Source organism: Amphiura filiformis, chromosome 14 (genome assembly GCF_039555335.1).
Source record: "Amphiura filiformis chromosome 14, Afil_fr2py, whole genome shotgun sequence".
NCBI classification, from domain to species: Eukaryota; Metazoa; Echinodermata; class Ophiuroidea; order Amphilepidida; family Amphiuridae; genus Amphiura; species Amphiura filiformis.
In genome coordinates this window covers 49,810,641-49,823,751 of record NC_092641.1, presented here as the reverse complement: position 1 = coordinate 49,823,751, position 13,111 = coordinate 49,810,641, and the positions used below count along the sequence as shown (strand labels likewise).

At 36.7% G+C, this 13,111-nt stretch overlaps 1 protein-coding gene across 1 annotated transcript in view; it reads right to left on the bottom strand.

The window, feature by feature from the left end:
- The window catches only part of LOC140170242 (prenylated Rab acceptor protein 1-like), a 31,521-nt gene extending 23,105 nt beyond the window's left edge, over positions 1–8,416 (bottom strand). Inside the window, exon 1 of the mRNA XM_072193575.1 lies at positions 8,200–8,416. Within this exon, the coding sequence (XP_072049676.1) occupies positions 8,200–8,243 (44 nt within the window). The 5' untranslated portion in view covers positions 8,244–8,416. The remainder of the gene's footprint in view (positions 1–8,199) is intronic.
- Between the last annotated feature and the right edge of the window lie 4,695 nt (positions 8,417–13,111).

Below are 13,111 nucleotides of genomic sequence, written 5' to 3'. Positions count from 1 at the left end.
AATTCCGAGGTACCTGTCATTGGCTATATGGTAGAAGGATGAACATCAAATTTACTTATGAATATGTATACCTTAATTTTAAGCACCTTTGAAGACACACTTTATAATGCATATTTTTACACAGTTTTACTATTATTTTCAAGTCATTCTATTGATAGCAACAAGCGTTATTTGATTTAAAATGATCAGTATGGATACATGAGACTGAAATTTGTGTTTTATATGTCAGTTTGTCAGCGATGAACCAATCACAGATCCCGCATCGGTAAAATTATGTGGCCGACCTAAAAAATAGAAGCTTGTTACACAAAACGGCAGAAAAATATCTCAAATCTCAGTGAGTATGGCGATTTGCCAAGCTTGGTAGTAGTAGATGGTATCTCTGGTTGTGGCGGTGGTGCGAGTAGTGTAGTAGTAGTAGCGCCATTGCAGATGCGCTGTCAACCAACAGAAGGTGGGTCAGACAAAGCTGATAAAGGCTGAGAGGAGTACATACCGAAACAGCCTGGTGAAAACAAAGTGAATGAGCTGTGGCATGGTTTATGAATCCCACATTGCATACCTTTAGCAGTCTCTATAGAAAGGCAGATATAGTTTGTGAAACCCACACTGCCAAAATTATAAAAGCCTAAGGTTTCAAGAAACTTGAACCTGATCATCTGGCACTGCTTTGATCACAGGTAAATTCCTCTTCGACAGGATATGGTCAATTTGATCCCTGACATCAAGGAAGTACAAAGGTCATCTGGTTGTTGGGATCTGGTGTTTCATGAAGATCTCAGTTAAGCAGATGTTTTCAGGCTCTTTCTCGAATACCTCAGAAGCAGACTCTCTTGTTTCAACATTGAGATCTTTACTATTATGTTGTTAGATGGCCCTTGCATCGATGTCAATATACATCCTGCTTCAGATAAGCTTGTGTTATCACTGGCTTAAACTACCCGCTGTTCAGCGGTGTATACAAAAGATCAGCAAATGCCCAGAGTGTGCCACACTATCTGCGTGAAATAGAGGCCACATTATCCCTTATGATGGTAATAAAGGTATATTATGATGACGGTTATAAAGGAGAGTCTTGTTGGCATGCCGGCAGAATAAGGCTGAGCATTGATATTGCCAACTCATTACTCATTGGAAATGGGAAGGTGTTGTAGTTCTTGAAGCCACCAAAGGAGTCTTCACGACTGGCGGAATTGACAGCATTGATTATAATCCCTCATCAACAACTGCGTCATTTCAGTTTGTTTTCCATTGGACTGGCATCAGCATGTACCAAAAGACTGCGATCACTCCCAGTGGATGTATCTTTGCCTAAGGATGACATTTTTCATGTTCCATCACTGCATGACATTAACAGCCATCCAGTACCTGCATCCATTTCACTGCAGCAGGTCCTCCAAGATGGCTATCAGTGGTTGAATTATGTAGATGATCACTAGGAAACGCAGCTGACTAGTGACGACTAGGGTTCTTGGGCTCCCTACCACGTAGAGCGTTCATCCAGGTCCCCCCTTATTCATTTCAAAGCCCTCTATGCTCCCACTGCTGACAGAGGCAGCAAACAGTCCTATTACGATATGCTTCATGGTATGAGTACCTCAATCCAGGACAGACACTCGTTGTGGTAGCTGATCAGCTACTGTACACACTTGCAAAGCGTTTGCAGTGAAAGTTTTCAGATACAGACATTACTGAAGTTAATTAGCTTGTCTTGTTTGAGGCCATGCACACTTTAAAAGATGTTGTGGTAAGTTTTAGGTGACAGGTTGGAGAGCAGTGAGGGAACCACATCTATGAATAAACAGTAGGAGAGCATTGTCCTTCCTTAGTTCATCTCACATTTGCAGGACTAGATATGTGCACCAAGTATCAGGCACAGCTGTTCATTCTGATGAAGAAAACCTATACCCAATATGTTGAGTTGAGGCAAACTACTGCTACAGGCCTTGCTCCTGATTTGCCATTTGCTGCCGCTCATCAACCCTTGAAAGAGTGGGGTCAATCCTTTCCCATCCCGAAGCAAACTTCTGGTTTAAGTCTTCGTTCTGCCAGCATGTCAACAAGATTCTCCTTTATAACCGTTTTCATATGCACCTTCATAACCATTATAAGAGATAATGGAGCCTGTCCTTGACGCAGATGACGTGGCACACTCTGGGATTCGATGATTTTTTGCATACGGAGGTGTACATATTGGTTTGTGCCAGTGATAACACAATCTTCTGTGAAGAAGCAGGACGTATAGCGACATCGATGCAAGTTCCATCTAACAGCATATGTAGGAAAGATTTCAATGTTGGAACAACAAAGTCTGCTTCTGAGGAATTTGAGAAAGAGTCTGAAAACATCTGTTTTTATCAAGAATATCCCTTCACAGAATCTTGACTGCTTGTGCCAAATAAGAAGATTTTCTAAAGTCCTTCTTGTCTCCAGACTCCCATCAATAGAAGCACCTTGTTTCAGAAGAGTCCTTATTTGCAGTTGTTGTCCCTTGGGATTCACAAACCATACCAGAGCTCATTCGCCTGATATCACTGTGTATGCTCATTTGGTTGGTAGATAAACAAGCAAAGTAGATTTAAACTGTCATTCAACACAAATGTATTGAGATATTTACCTCAATATTTCGATGTGTACAATACACATCTTCATTAGGAGGGATCTGATGATGAACTGATGGAGTTTAATGTCCTGCTCTCGACCTTTGATGTCCTTTCTGTTGATCGGATTAGGGCATTATATAATGAAGGAAGCTCATTCAGCTATGCTATTGGTATGTAGGCCTTTCTCCTTGCTTGTCCGATTCACCTTCTGTTGGTTGACAGCGCTTCTGCAGTTTTTTTTATGTCATACGGTATGCTTAGTTTTCCTTGGCTCTATCTACTACTGCACTACTCGGGCTCGCACCACCACCACCACAACCACGGATATCATCTACTAGTACAAAGCTGGGCAAAAGTCATACTCACAGATATCCGATATATATTTCAGCAGTTCTGTGTAACAAGCTTCTATTTTTGTTAGGTTGCCCACATAATTTTACAGATGATGTTGGATCCTTAATTGTGACTCCTCGCCACAACTGAGCCCGGATGTCGCCAGTGCCACTATTGAGATATGCTCCATCGAACTTAACAATAAACAATAGGAAAGAAAGGATTTATTGACTGTTTTATTGATTTTCACTACTTAAATGTCAAGTACTATAGACATGATATACATCATTTTAAAGCTAATTTCAAGCAGAATATTTTGGTTGAATATCTCAAAAATGATGATTGGCGACATCCGGGCTCAGTTGTGGCGAGGAGTCACAATTGGTTCATCTCTGACCAACTGAGAATTAAAACAAGTTCCAGTCGTATCCATACTGGTCATTTTAAATCAAATAACGCTTGCTACTATCAATAGAGTGGATTGAAAATTCAAAAACCAAACATGCATTATAAAGTGTGTCCCCAATGGTGCTAAACATTAAGGTATATTTTAAAAACATAAGTTTAATGTCCATCCTTCTACAATGACAGGTACCATGGAATTCACATTTAAAACCCTTGTACCTTTTTTCAAATTACCTCCTATCACATAAACAGTGCCAGAAGTGAGATACCCAGCCAAAATTAGTACAAATTGATATGTCACTTAAGTTTGTAGCTCAAATGGTTCAAAAGTTGTAAAAACGCCAATTTTAAAGATGGCGGACAGCGGCCATCTTGGATTTGAGGGTCAGAATGGCTACGGATTCCCAAAACAATCCCAAAAATGAATTTCTTACCCTAAATTAAGCCAATTTCATATGTTTACACATGTCTATAGGTGAAATGGTCCAAAAGGTAGAGAATACCATATTTTGGGTACTAATTAGCATAATTTATGCTAATTAGGGGGTTTTATGCATAGATACAGAGTGTCTCTTTGGATGAATCTTTTCCTCTTACCCCAAGGAACATCCATACCAAGTGGGACCTTTGTTCTCAAAAATGCAGCGTTCACCCTATTTTCACCCCTTAACAAGTCTACTATTTCACTATGTTGTAAGCTGTTGTATGCAAACAATTTTATTGTGAATTACCAGTTATCTTAAAGGCCCTTTCAGTGATTTCACAGGAACATTAAAAAAAATGGAAATTTGTCAGAGTTGCTTAGAAATAAAGAATAAGTCTACAGAATTTCATTAAACCACTTTTCCCCTGAATGCATCGACAAATTAGTCAAAAAACAGAAGCTTTAGAAAGGTTTTGTACTTCAACTCAGATCGACTCGAGAAAATCGAGATTTTCGTACAGTCTTCCACCAATCGACTGGAAAAACTTCCTAGTCCAGTGTTTCTAACACGGGGAAGTAGAGTCTAAATTGATTTAAAACAGCGCTTAATTTTTGTAGTAGAAAACAAAATAAGCAATTAAAGGTCACCGAGGCAAACTAACGGTCAATTCAAATATGAAAAACAGTTAAAATTGTGTATTTTGTTTAAAATAGTAGCTACTGATGTAATAAGTAGTAGAAACAATACGCATAGCGCGATAGTGCGGTGGAGAGTGAGCTTCTTTCAATCTCGAGTCGGACTTTTTGTACTGTCAGTATCAAAAGTCCAGAATCATGCAAATGCTTTATTTTGTCTAAAATACACGACTTTCGACCGAACCACTAGCAGGCTATGTTAGCACATCTATGCCAATTACAAAGGTACCAAAATCTGAATTTTGATGATTTTTACGATCGTCCGGATGAGCAAATCACTGAATGGGCCTTTAATTATGTACATGTCATTCTCATATTCATTCATTAGGCCGTGTAAAATTAATATTTTGGTTCTCGTCCCCTCCCTCCTCAATTTCTGGGATTTGTCAGATTTTTTTTTTTTTTAGATTTTTCAATTTTTTAGACTTTGGAATGATTTATGAAATCTTCATACATATAAATAAGTTTATTAGAGAACAAGCATCACTTCCAAGTCTTTTTGTGGTACTCTAGGGGTTTATCCTCAGAATCTCACATTTGAAAAAAAAAAAAAGGGCCTCATCGTTACCTCGAGCAAAGTTGGAGAAAACAGAAAACTACTGACAAAGATAATTTTACATTGAAAAAAAAAACAAAAACAAAAAAACACCTCCCTCCCTCATCAATTCATGAAAATCCTCTGGACGAGAACCAAAACATTAATTTTATACGGCCTTATGCATTACTTCATACATGTCATGCTTTTTACACATTCATATCATTCACTCATACAGATCATCGTCATATCATCTACATGATAAGTAAATCAATTTGTATGATATTTGTGTGTACTGGTAAACATTATCATCATATTGTGCATCTCCAAAAGATGAGAGGGATGTAGTGTTGTGCGCCCGTAAGTCAATTAGGCGATTAACCAATCACGTACCAGTAGTTAAACACAGCTTGTATGAAATCATAACCTTTGACCTAAATCAGCACTCGATATAAACACAATATTAGAAACATATTACCGAGTCATTTGACCGTCATTATATCTGGCGTTTCATCTTATTATGAGGTCCCCAACGATCTTTCATGTTGGTTTTAACAAAAACGATACTGTTAAAAATAGCGGTATTTATGCAAGTGACGTATCTATTGTGTAAAATGCATTGAAAATTGTCGGCTAAAGAGGGCATAAATTAAAATCGTGAAGAGTAATAGCAACAATAACTATCTACATTCCAAGCGGAAACGCTTTTCAAAAACACACCACCTTTTTCGGGCAATCGCTGAAACCGAAATATGAAATTCCAGGCCATCTGTAAAAAAGTGCGTGAGCAGAAATGACCATGAACTTTGGTCACCGAAACAAGTGTTTATATTGGTGTCAGGCCTTTCATAGTGATACAACAATTAGCCCCCAATAATGGCCTTCATTTGAACCGTTATTTGTTAAACTGCGATTTTTACTTTTTGAGAAATCAATGAATGTATCAAAAAACTTTTCGAAAGTCGATTTAAAATGGCCTAACCCGTTAAGGGGTACTACACCCCTCGATAAATTTGTGTATATTTTTTCATTTTTCTCAAAAACTAATAACACAATGATAACAAAAGTTACGTATATTATAGGGGCAAGGAATCCAATTACTACACTGGAATTTCAGTGACCCAAGACAAGCGGTTCGTTATTTATGATAAGAAAAGAGGTACCGCTAGAATGTACCACATTTCCTATCATATATACTGAACCGCTTGTCTTGAGTCACTGAAATTTCAGTGTAATAATTGGATTCCTTGCCCCAATAATATACGTAACTCTTGTTACCAGTGTGTTATTATTTTTTGAGAAAAATGCAAAAATAGTCACGAATTTACCACATGGGTGTAATACCCCCTTAAGACTGTCTTTTATCATATTATGCACACAAAGTTTTGTCAACTTGCCGAAAAAGGTCAAATTTTGCCAAATTTAACCTCTGTGCAATCCTATGCAAGTCCCACATCACATCAGACATTGATATCGGCGATCATGTTTTTTGGACCAGGAATCGGGGATCATTAAAACGTCAAACGTTTCAAAATACGTAGGCTAATGACAGTAAACTTATTGGCGAGCGGTCCGAATTTTGAGCCATACAAGTTTATGTGGTGAACTTTTTATCATGTTTATTAAATACACTAAGTCTTTTCTTCTCTCAATATTATAGACAAATAAAAGCTAATAATAGAGTTGGGCGACTAAGTCGCCAATAGTCGTTAGTTGCGACTATTACTGATAGTCGCGACTACGACTATTGAAAACCAAAAGTCGACTAATGCAAGTATTTTTGTGTTAAAAAATTACTTTAAAAGTGCCAGTTATTCGCACCAAAACCAACCAAATACTAACATATAAACTGCGAAAAATGTGAAAAAATGTTAGTCATTGTCTTACCAATAGTAACACTAACCAACAAGTAATCATAAAGTCCATAAATCTTCATTAAATTGGTGTTATTGACTTGTTGTCGAACTACTTTCCCACAAAATAAAAGCCGTCAAAAAACTCAAATTACTTGGAACTGTCGAACATCTCATTATGATTATAATTTATGCAGCGATAACAGGTGTAGCAGCATCATAGCGGGCATGTACAGACCCAGGTTGGGTGTTTGTACCAACTACTGAAGTGTTTTCCAAAAGGGAAAATTTAGGAAAATATTATTAGATTAGAAGTACTTTTCACGTAATTTCAAAAAGCTATGCTTATTGTGGTAACAGAATATTATTTTAGAAAGCAACAGGAAAATAAACAAATTAGCTGATAAACAGTCGTAATGTTGCAATGCCACCCCTGTAGCTACAAATGCACTAGTCTAGATGAGGTCAGGTGACGTAGGTCAGAGGTGAAAGTTAATCGTACATGCATGATGCAACACGTTCATGAGCATACCATGGAAAATATGCACTGCCATACCGGCATGTTTACATATTTTCATGCACAGCAAAACATGGAAACGAACGAAGATCGCTATTGGAATATTGAAGGTTTGAGAAATTATATGAAGTTTCTTGTGCTGTTGCTGGAAAGTGGCAAGTGAATTTAATTGAACAGAAAAGTTAGGCCTATATTACAGCATTTTACAGTCAAATATTTGCGCGCATAAGCGTGCGATACAGTGTAGCAATTTGTATCGCAACAGTGCTGGTTTGTGTAGCAAACTGTGATGCGATGCCGGCAATCACGGGTCCTGAAATCATGCATTATAAAACCTAAATTGCCACCAATCTTTCACCCGATTTTTCAGTCCAATTTTAACCACAGATAGTCGCGACTATAGTCGTAGTCGCGACTATTTGCTGCCGATTAGTCGACTAGGAAAAAAGTGATAGTCGCCCAACTCTAGCTAATAATACTAGACCGGACCTTTTCATATTGAAGTTTTCCCAAGTGATCATCATACGCAGTTCTTGGGCGCGCACTAACGCCAATTATGCGTTGCGTCAATGCGCACACGCAGTTGAGGAGCGTTTATGTCATGTATGCGTATTTAGTTTACGCGGGCATGTAAAGACACTCGCGTCCATGTGATTATTTTGTGAACATTGTTTCTGTTTTTAATGGTTTCATTTGATAGAACTGTTCCCTCACCCATAATTAAATCATCAGAAGCCTAGTATGATCACGAATCATCGATGTCATGAATTGAATGCGATTCATTGATTGTGAAAGTGAACGCATATTTTCAATTTTTATATTTTTAAGCTTACTTGTCCAAAGGTATCTCGATGTTGCCTGTAATGTTATCTGCCATGGATCAACTCGATCGGAAAGTGAGGGTAGCTGTTTGGAAGCTCCCTCGGTTTCAAGTTGTCTTAAAAAATGGTGTTAAATCTGTCAAAATAAAAAATACCGACGCCCAAAATAAATCGCAAGTTCGTCCGTTGTTGACATAAATCGCATTGGTGATGTGGAACACGTCGCTGGTCAAAGAGGGCTTTTCTACACACGAAAGCGAATTAGTGAATAATGGAGCTCTATTAATACGAGAACCAAAGTAGGAAGTGGCTTCAAGTATTTACTTCCGGGTATTGAACAGAACTTTGAAGCGAAAAAAAAATGTTTGTCTGTTTGTTTGTTTACCCAAGTTGCCACCCGGGGTTGCCATAAATTATGTTTGTGCAGTTCCCGGTGCAGTTGGTTTGAGCATGATTTCTTTGATTTATAGCCCGGTAGATTTATAGAAGTTAGATTACATTTTCATATAGGCCTAGGCCTAATTTTCATTTTCATTTCATTTCATTTCATTTCATTTCATTTCATTTCATTTCATTTCATTTCATTTCATTTCATTTCATTTCATTTCATTTCATTTCATTTCATTTCATTTCGGGAATTTCATCGTTCATTTCATTTTAGTTTAGTTTATTTTCATTTCATTTCATTTCATTTCATTTCATTTCATTTCATTTCATTTCATTTCAATCTCATTTCATTTCATTTCATTTCATTTCATTTCATTTCATTTCATTTCATTTCATTTCATTTCATTTCATTTCATTTCATTTCATTTCATTTCATTTCATTTCATTTCATTTCAGTTAAGGGGGCCCTGAAAAAAATGACCAAAAATTTTCCTGGAAAAATTGAGTTTAAGCCTATATGCTTTGGGTTGACCCATAATTTTCATGTCAAAAAAAGGGGGGGGGGGCTGAAATTTTTGAGGTCTGTAAAGGGGGGGGAAACATTTTTGCGATGAATTTTTTTTGCATCAGGCCTCCCTGGGGTGAACGGTCCCTAATTCATTTTTTATTATTAGGGGCCTATACTTGGAAGAAAAAAAGCAAGGTAGGGCCTACACCAACTTGATGTGGGGAAACAAGTAAAATGCAGAATGATTTAATTTAATTTTTCGTCTCGTAATTGTTATTTTGATCACATTTTCATTCATTTTAGGCCTATTTATTATTATTATTCATTAACTTAATTTGAATTTTGACAAAAAGAAGAAATATTAAAATTAGAAATTTAATAAGATGGGAGCAACAAATTATTCATGACGATGCGTAAGATTTTACTCGATTTCCAGCTTTTTGCGTGAGCTTTACTACCTTGTCGTGAGATTATACTACCTTGGCGTGAGACCGTGAGAAAGTGACCCAATGCGTGAGACTCACGGCCAATGCGTGAGAGTTGACAGCCCTGATAGATCATGAAATCATCGATTTGGCGGCCTCTTCACCACAGAAGTGCACCACTCAGAAGTGCACTGGGCATCATGCTATTTATATAATACAGGGTGTATCAAAATAAGTATTTTGAAAAATACGTCACTAGATTAAAAAGTACTAGGTATTTCGTCAATATAAGGGATCTAAAATGAGCGTTTATTGCGTTTCGACAGTAGTTTTTGTGGGACATGCATGAGAGCACCTCAGACCTATCGAATTGCATTCTGAATACGAAGCATGTCTTTCTGATATCAAATAATTATCATTTTTTGAAATTCACGATATAATACACATTTTATGACAAATTATAAAAATTTGATATTTTTCAAATTTTTGATATATGACAGTCCTCGAAGTAAATTATATAAATCTAATGATATATTCTTAAAGTGTATGTAGCTGGGAGGAAAAGCCGACGGTCAATTGAAAATGTTGACATTTCATATTGAAGATATAGATTTTTTCCCAAAAAGACCTAATTTTTTTTGGTGTTTTGGGGAAAAATTCCATATCTTCAATACGAAAATCAAAATTTTCAATTGATCGTCGGCTTTTCATCCCACCTACATACACTTTAAGTATAAATCATCAGATTTATAAAGTTTACTTCAAGTACTGTTAAATATCAAAAATATCAACTTTTAATGATTTGCCATAAAATGTGTATTACGCTCGTAAATTGCGAATTTCAAAAAATCAAAATTATTTGATATCAGAATGACATTCTTCGTATTCAAAATGCAATTCGATATGTCTGATGTGCTCTAATGTCCCAAAATAAATACTGTCCAAACGTTCATACCCCAGCCCTTAAGTTCAAATATCTATAAAAAAAAAAAAAAAGATAAAGAAAAGAAAAATCCAAGGAATTGAGGAGGGAGGGACGAGAACCAAAACATTAACTTTAGTACGCGGCCTAAAGAAAGTGGTGAAACTGTGTTTATTTTAAAAGTGATCCCGCGGTGACAGACCGAGACTAGTATACTAGTCTAAAGTCCACAGCCTCATCCCCCACTTTTCTCAAAAAAAGTTGAGATTTGTATACCACTGGAAACCTCTGTCTACACAATGGGCTATTCCAGAAAATAGGTGCACACCCCCTATAGAGGAGTAAATTTTCAATCAGAAAAATGTCCGGATTTCCAAGACTGCTTTCTGAAAACGACTGGATTTCCAGTTGCCAATATTACTGGAAAAGCTTGGAAATCCAATCAAAAGAAGGAAAAATCACGGAAATGTTGAAAATGAGCTCTCAAATTGAGGATTTCTGATTTTAAACTATTTTTTTGCCGGATTTTTTTTTTGCCTTTGGGCACTTTAAAATTCTGGATTTCCAACAGTCACGACTGGACAAAAAGTCCGGATATCCGAATTCCGAACTCCTCTATAGGGGGTGTGCATCTATTTTCTGGAATAGCCCAATGTTTATGTACCAAAAATTTCTTATATCAAGAACGAAATTACAACTAACAGTGGCCTATGGAGCCTTGAGCCCGAAACATCATGGCCCTAGTATAAAGCCAAGAATTTTCCGCATTGCGGAAATTCCGCGAAAATCGCGGAATTCGGAGGTAAAGCGGAAAACGCATTTCTGAGAAAAAAAAATAAAAAAATAAGCAAAAATGACCTAGAAAAAGGAAAAAAATACAATTGACGCGATTCCAAATACAGCGCGCCACCTACGATCACGCCTGGCTGATCTACTTCGCGCAGAGCATCATGGGTAAAAGTCGACATCCATGACGCGTCGACGATGAACCATCGACCAAGGAAACGGAAACGAGTGTTGCTATCGATTACTCATTACTCAACCACTTTTGTTTATTTACGTTGATGATGATCAGCTGTTTTTCATTTCTGCCTCCTTTTTAAAGTTAATTTCGACAGTCATGGTTTAGGCCTACCTCTGTGAATGTTCAGAGTGTTAGGCTTATTCCCACATAAAATAATGGGCATCAATTAAACCCTTATTTTCAAACTTTTCCGAACTTTCCGAGGCGCTTGGGAAAATACTTTAGGCCAGTCTCGTTTACAAGAAAAGAAAAAACTTTCAGGTCTTTAAGCTTTGTTGTAAGTAGGGCTATAATAGACTTGATTAAAAAAATATGATTGGGGATAGGCCTACTTAGACCCTCATGCATATATCATTAAAAAATCACAATTTTAAAACCTTGTTTGTTTTTAGTAAAGTAGGCATAATTCTCAATATTTAGAATAACGAAATATTCAATACATATTTTAACAGCATGGACAGCGTAAAGCATTTTTTTTAATGTGTTTTTTTTTTCTGCCTCCTTTTTAAAGTTAATTTCGACAGTCATGGTTTAGGCCTAGCTCCATGAATGTTCAGAGTGTTAGGCTTATTCCCACATAAAATAATGGGCATCAAGTAAACCCTTATTCTCAAACTTTTCCGAGCCCGATCCGAGGCGCTCGGGAAAATACTTCAGGCTCTCGTTTACAAGAAAAGAAAACACTGAAAAATATGATTGGGGATAGGCCTACTTTATATATATCCTTAAAAAAAACCCAATGTTTAAACCTTGTTCGTTTTAAGTAAAGTAGGCCTAATTCTCAATATTTAGAATAACGAAATATTCAATACATATTTTAACAGCATGGACAGCGTAAAGCATTTTTTAGTACGATTAAAACGTTTTCGAATTTCAAATGTACTCTATTCTCAACCATCTACGGTTAAAACTCTATGTCAAAAATGTTGATGTCTCTGATCGACAATCTAGGCCTATAAACCCGATGTCAAAATGTCAATTTTCGAGTTGATAATAGCAAATGCTTTTGATGCAAGACAATTTCAAACAGGTAATTTAATCTAAAACTGAAATTCGTGCCTTTTTTATTTCTTGATTGGATAACTTTTCCCGTAATTATTACCATACATATGATTAAGATAAAAGCGTTTGGTTTTCATAAATGTTTTGAACGCTTGTCTTATTTTTATTTTTATTATTTTTTCTTGCTAACCTAGGCCTATCGAGATGTTTTACATTTATAACCTTTTTAACAAACTTGAATAGATATTATAAGCATTTTCGTGTGACGTTTTGAAACGCTCTTTGTAGCATGATGTAGGCCTACTGTATGATCATGAAAGATCGTAAATTTAGAAGCCATTTCCTTCTATATAGGCCTAGCCCTATAAACAAAACACTTTGGCCCCAATGTATAATGTCGGGAGAAAATACTTGCACTAAACAAATAAACCTGTTAATTTTTAAAATAAACTCTCGTGGTGCAATTCTGTCAACAAAATTACATAGGCTTATGAACCGGGGCTGGGGACTCAGCCCCCTCAATAAATTTGGTGCGGGAGCTCGAATAGGCCTACCCTTCTGTATGAATAGGCACGTTTTCATTTTCAAAGTCCACAATGCCGTAAAGGTTGGACTACACTACAGTTCAGTTCTTTTCACAGTGTTGACTTATAATT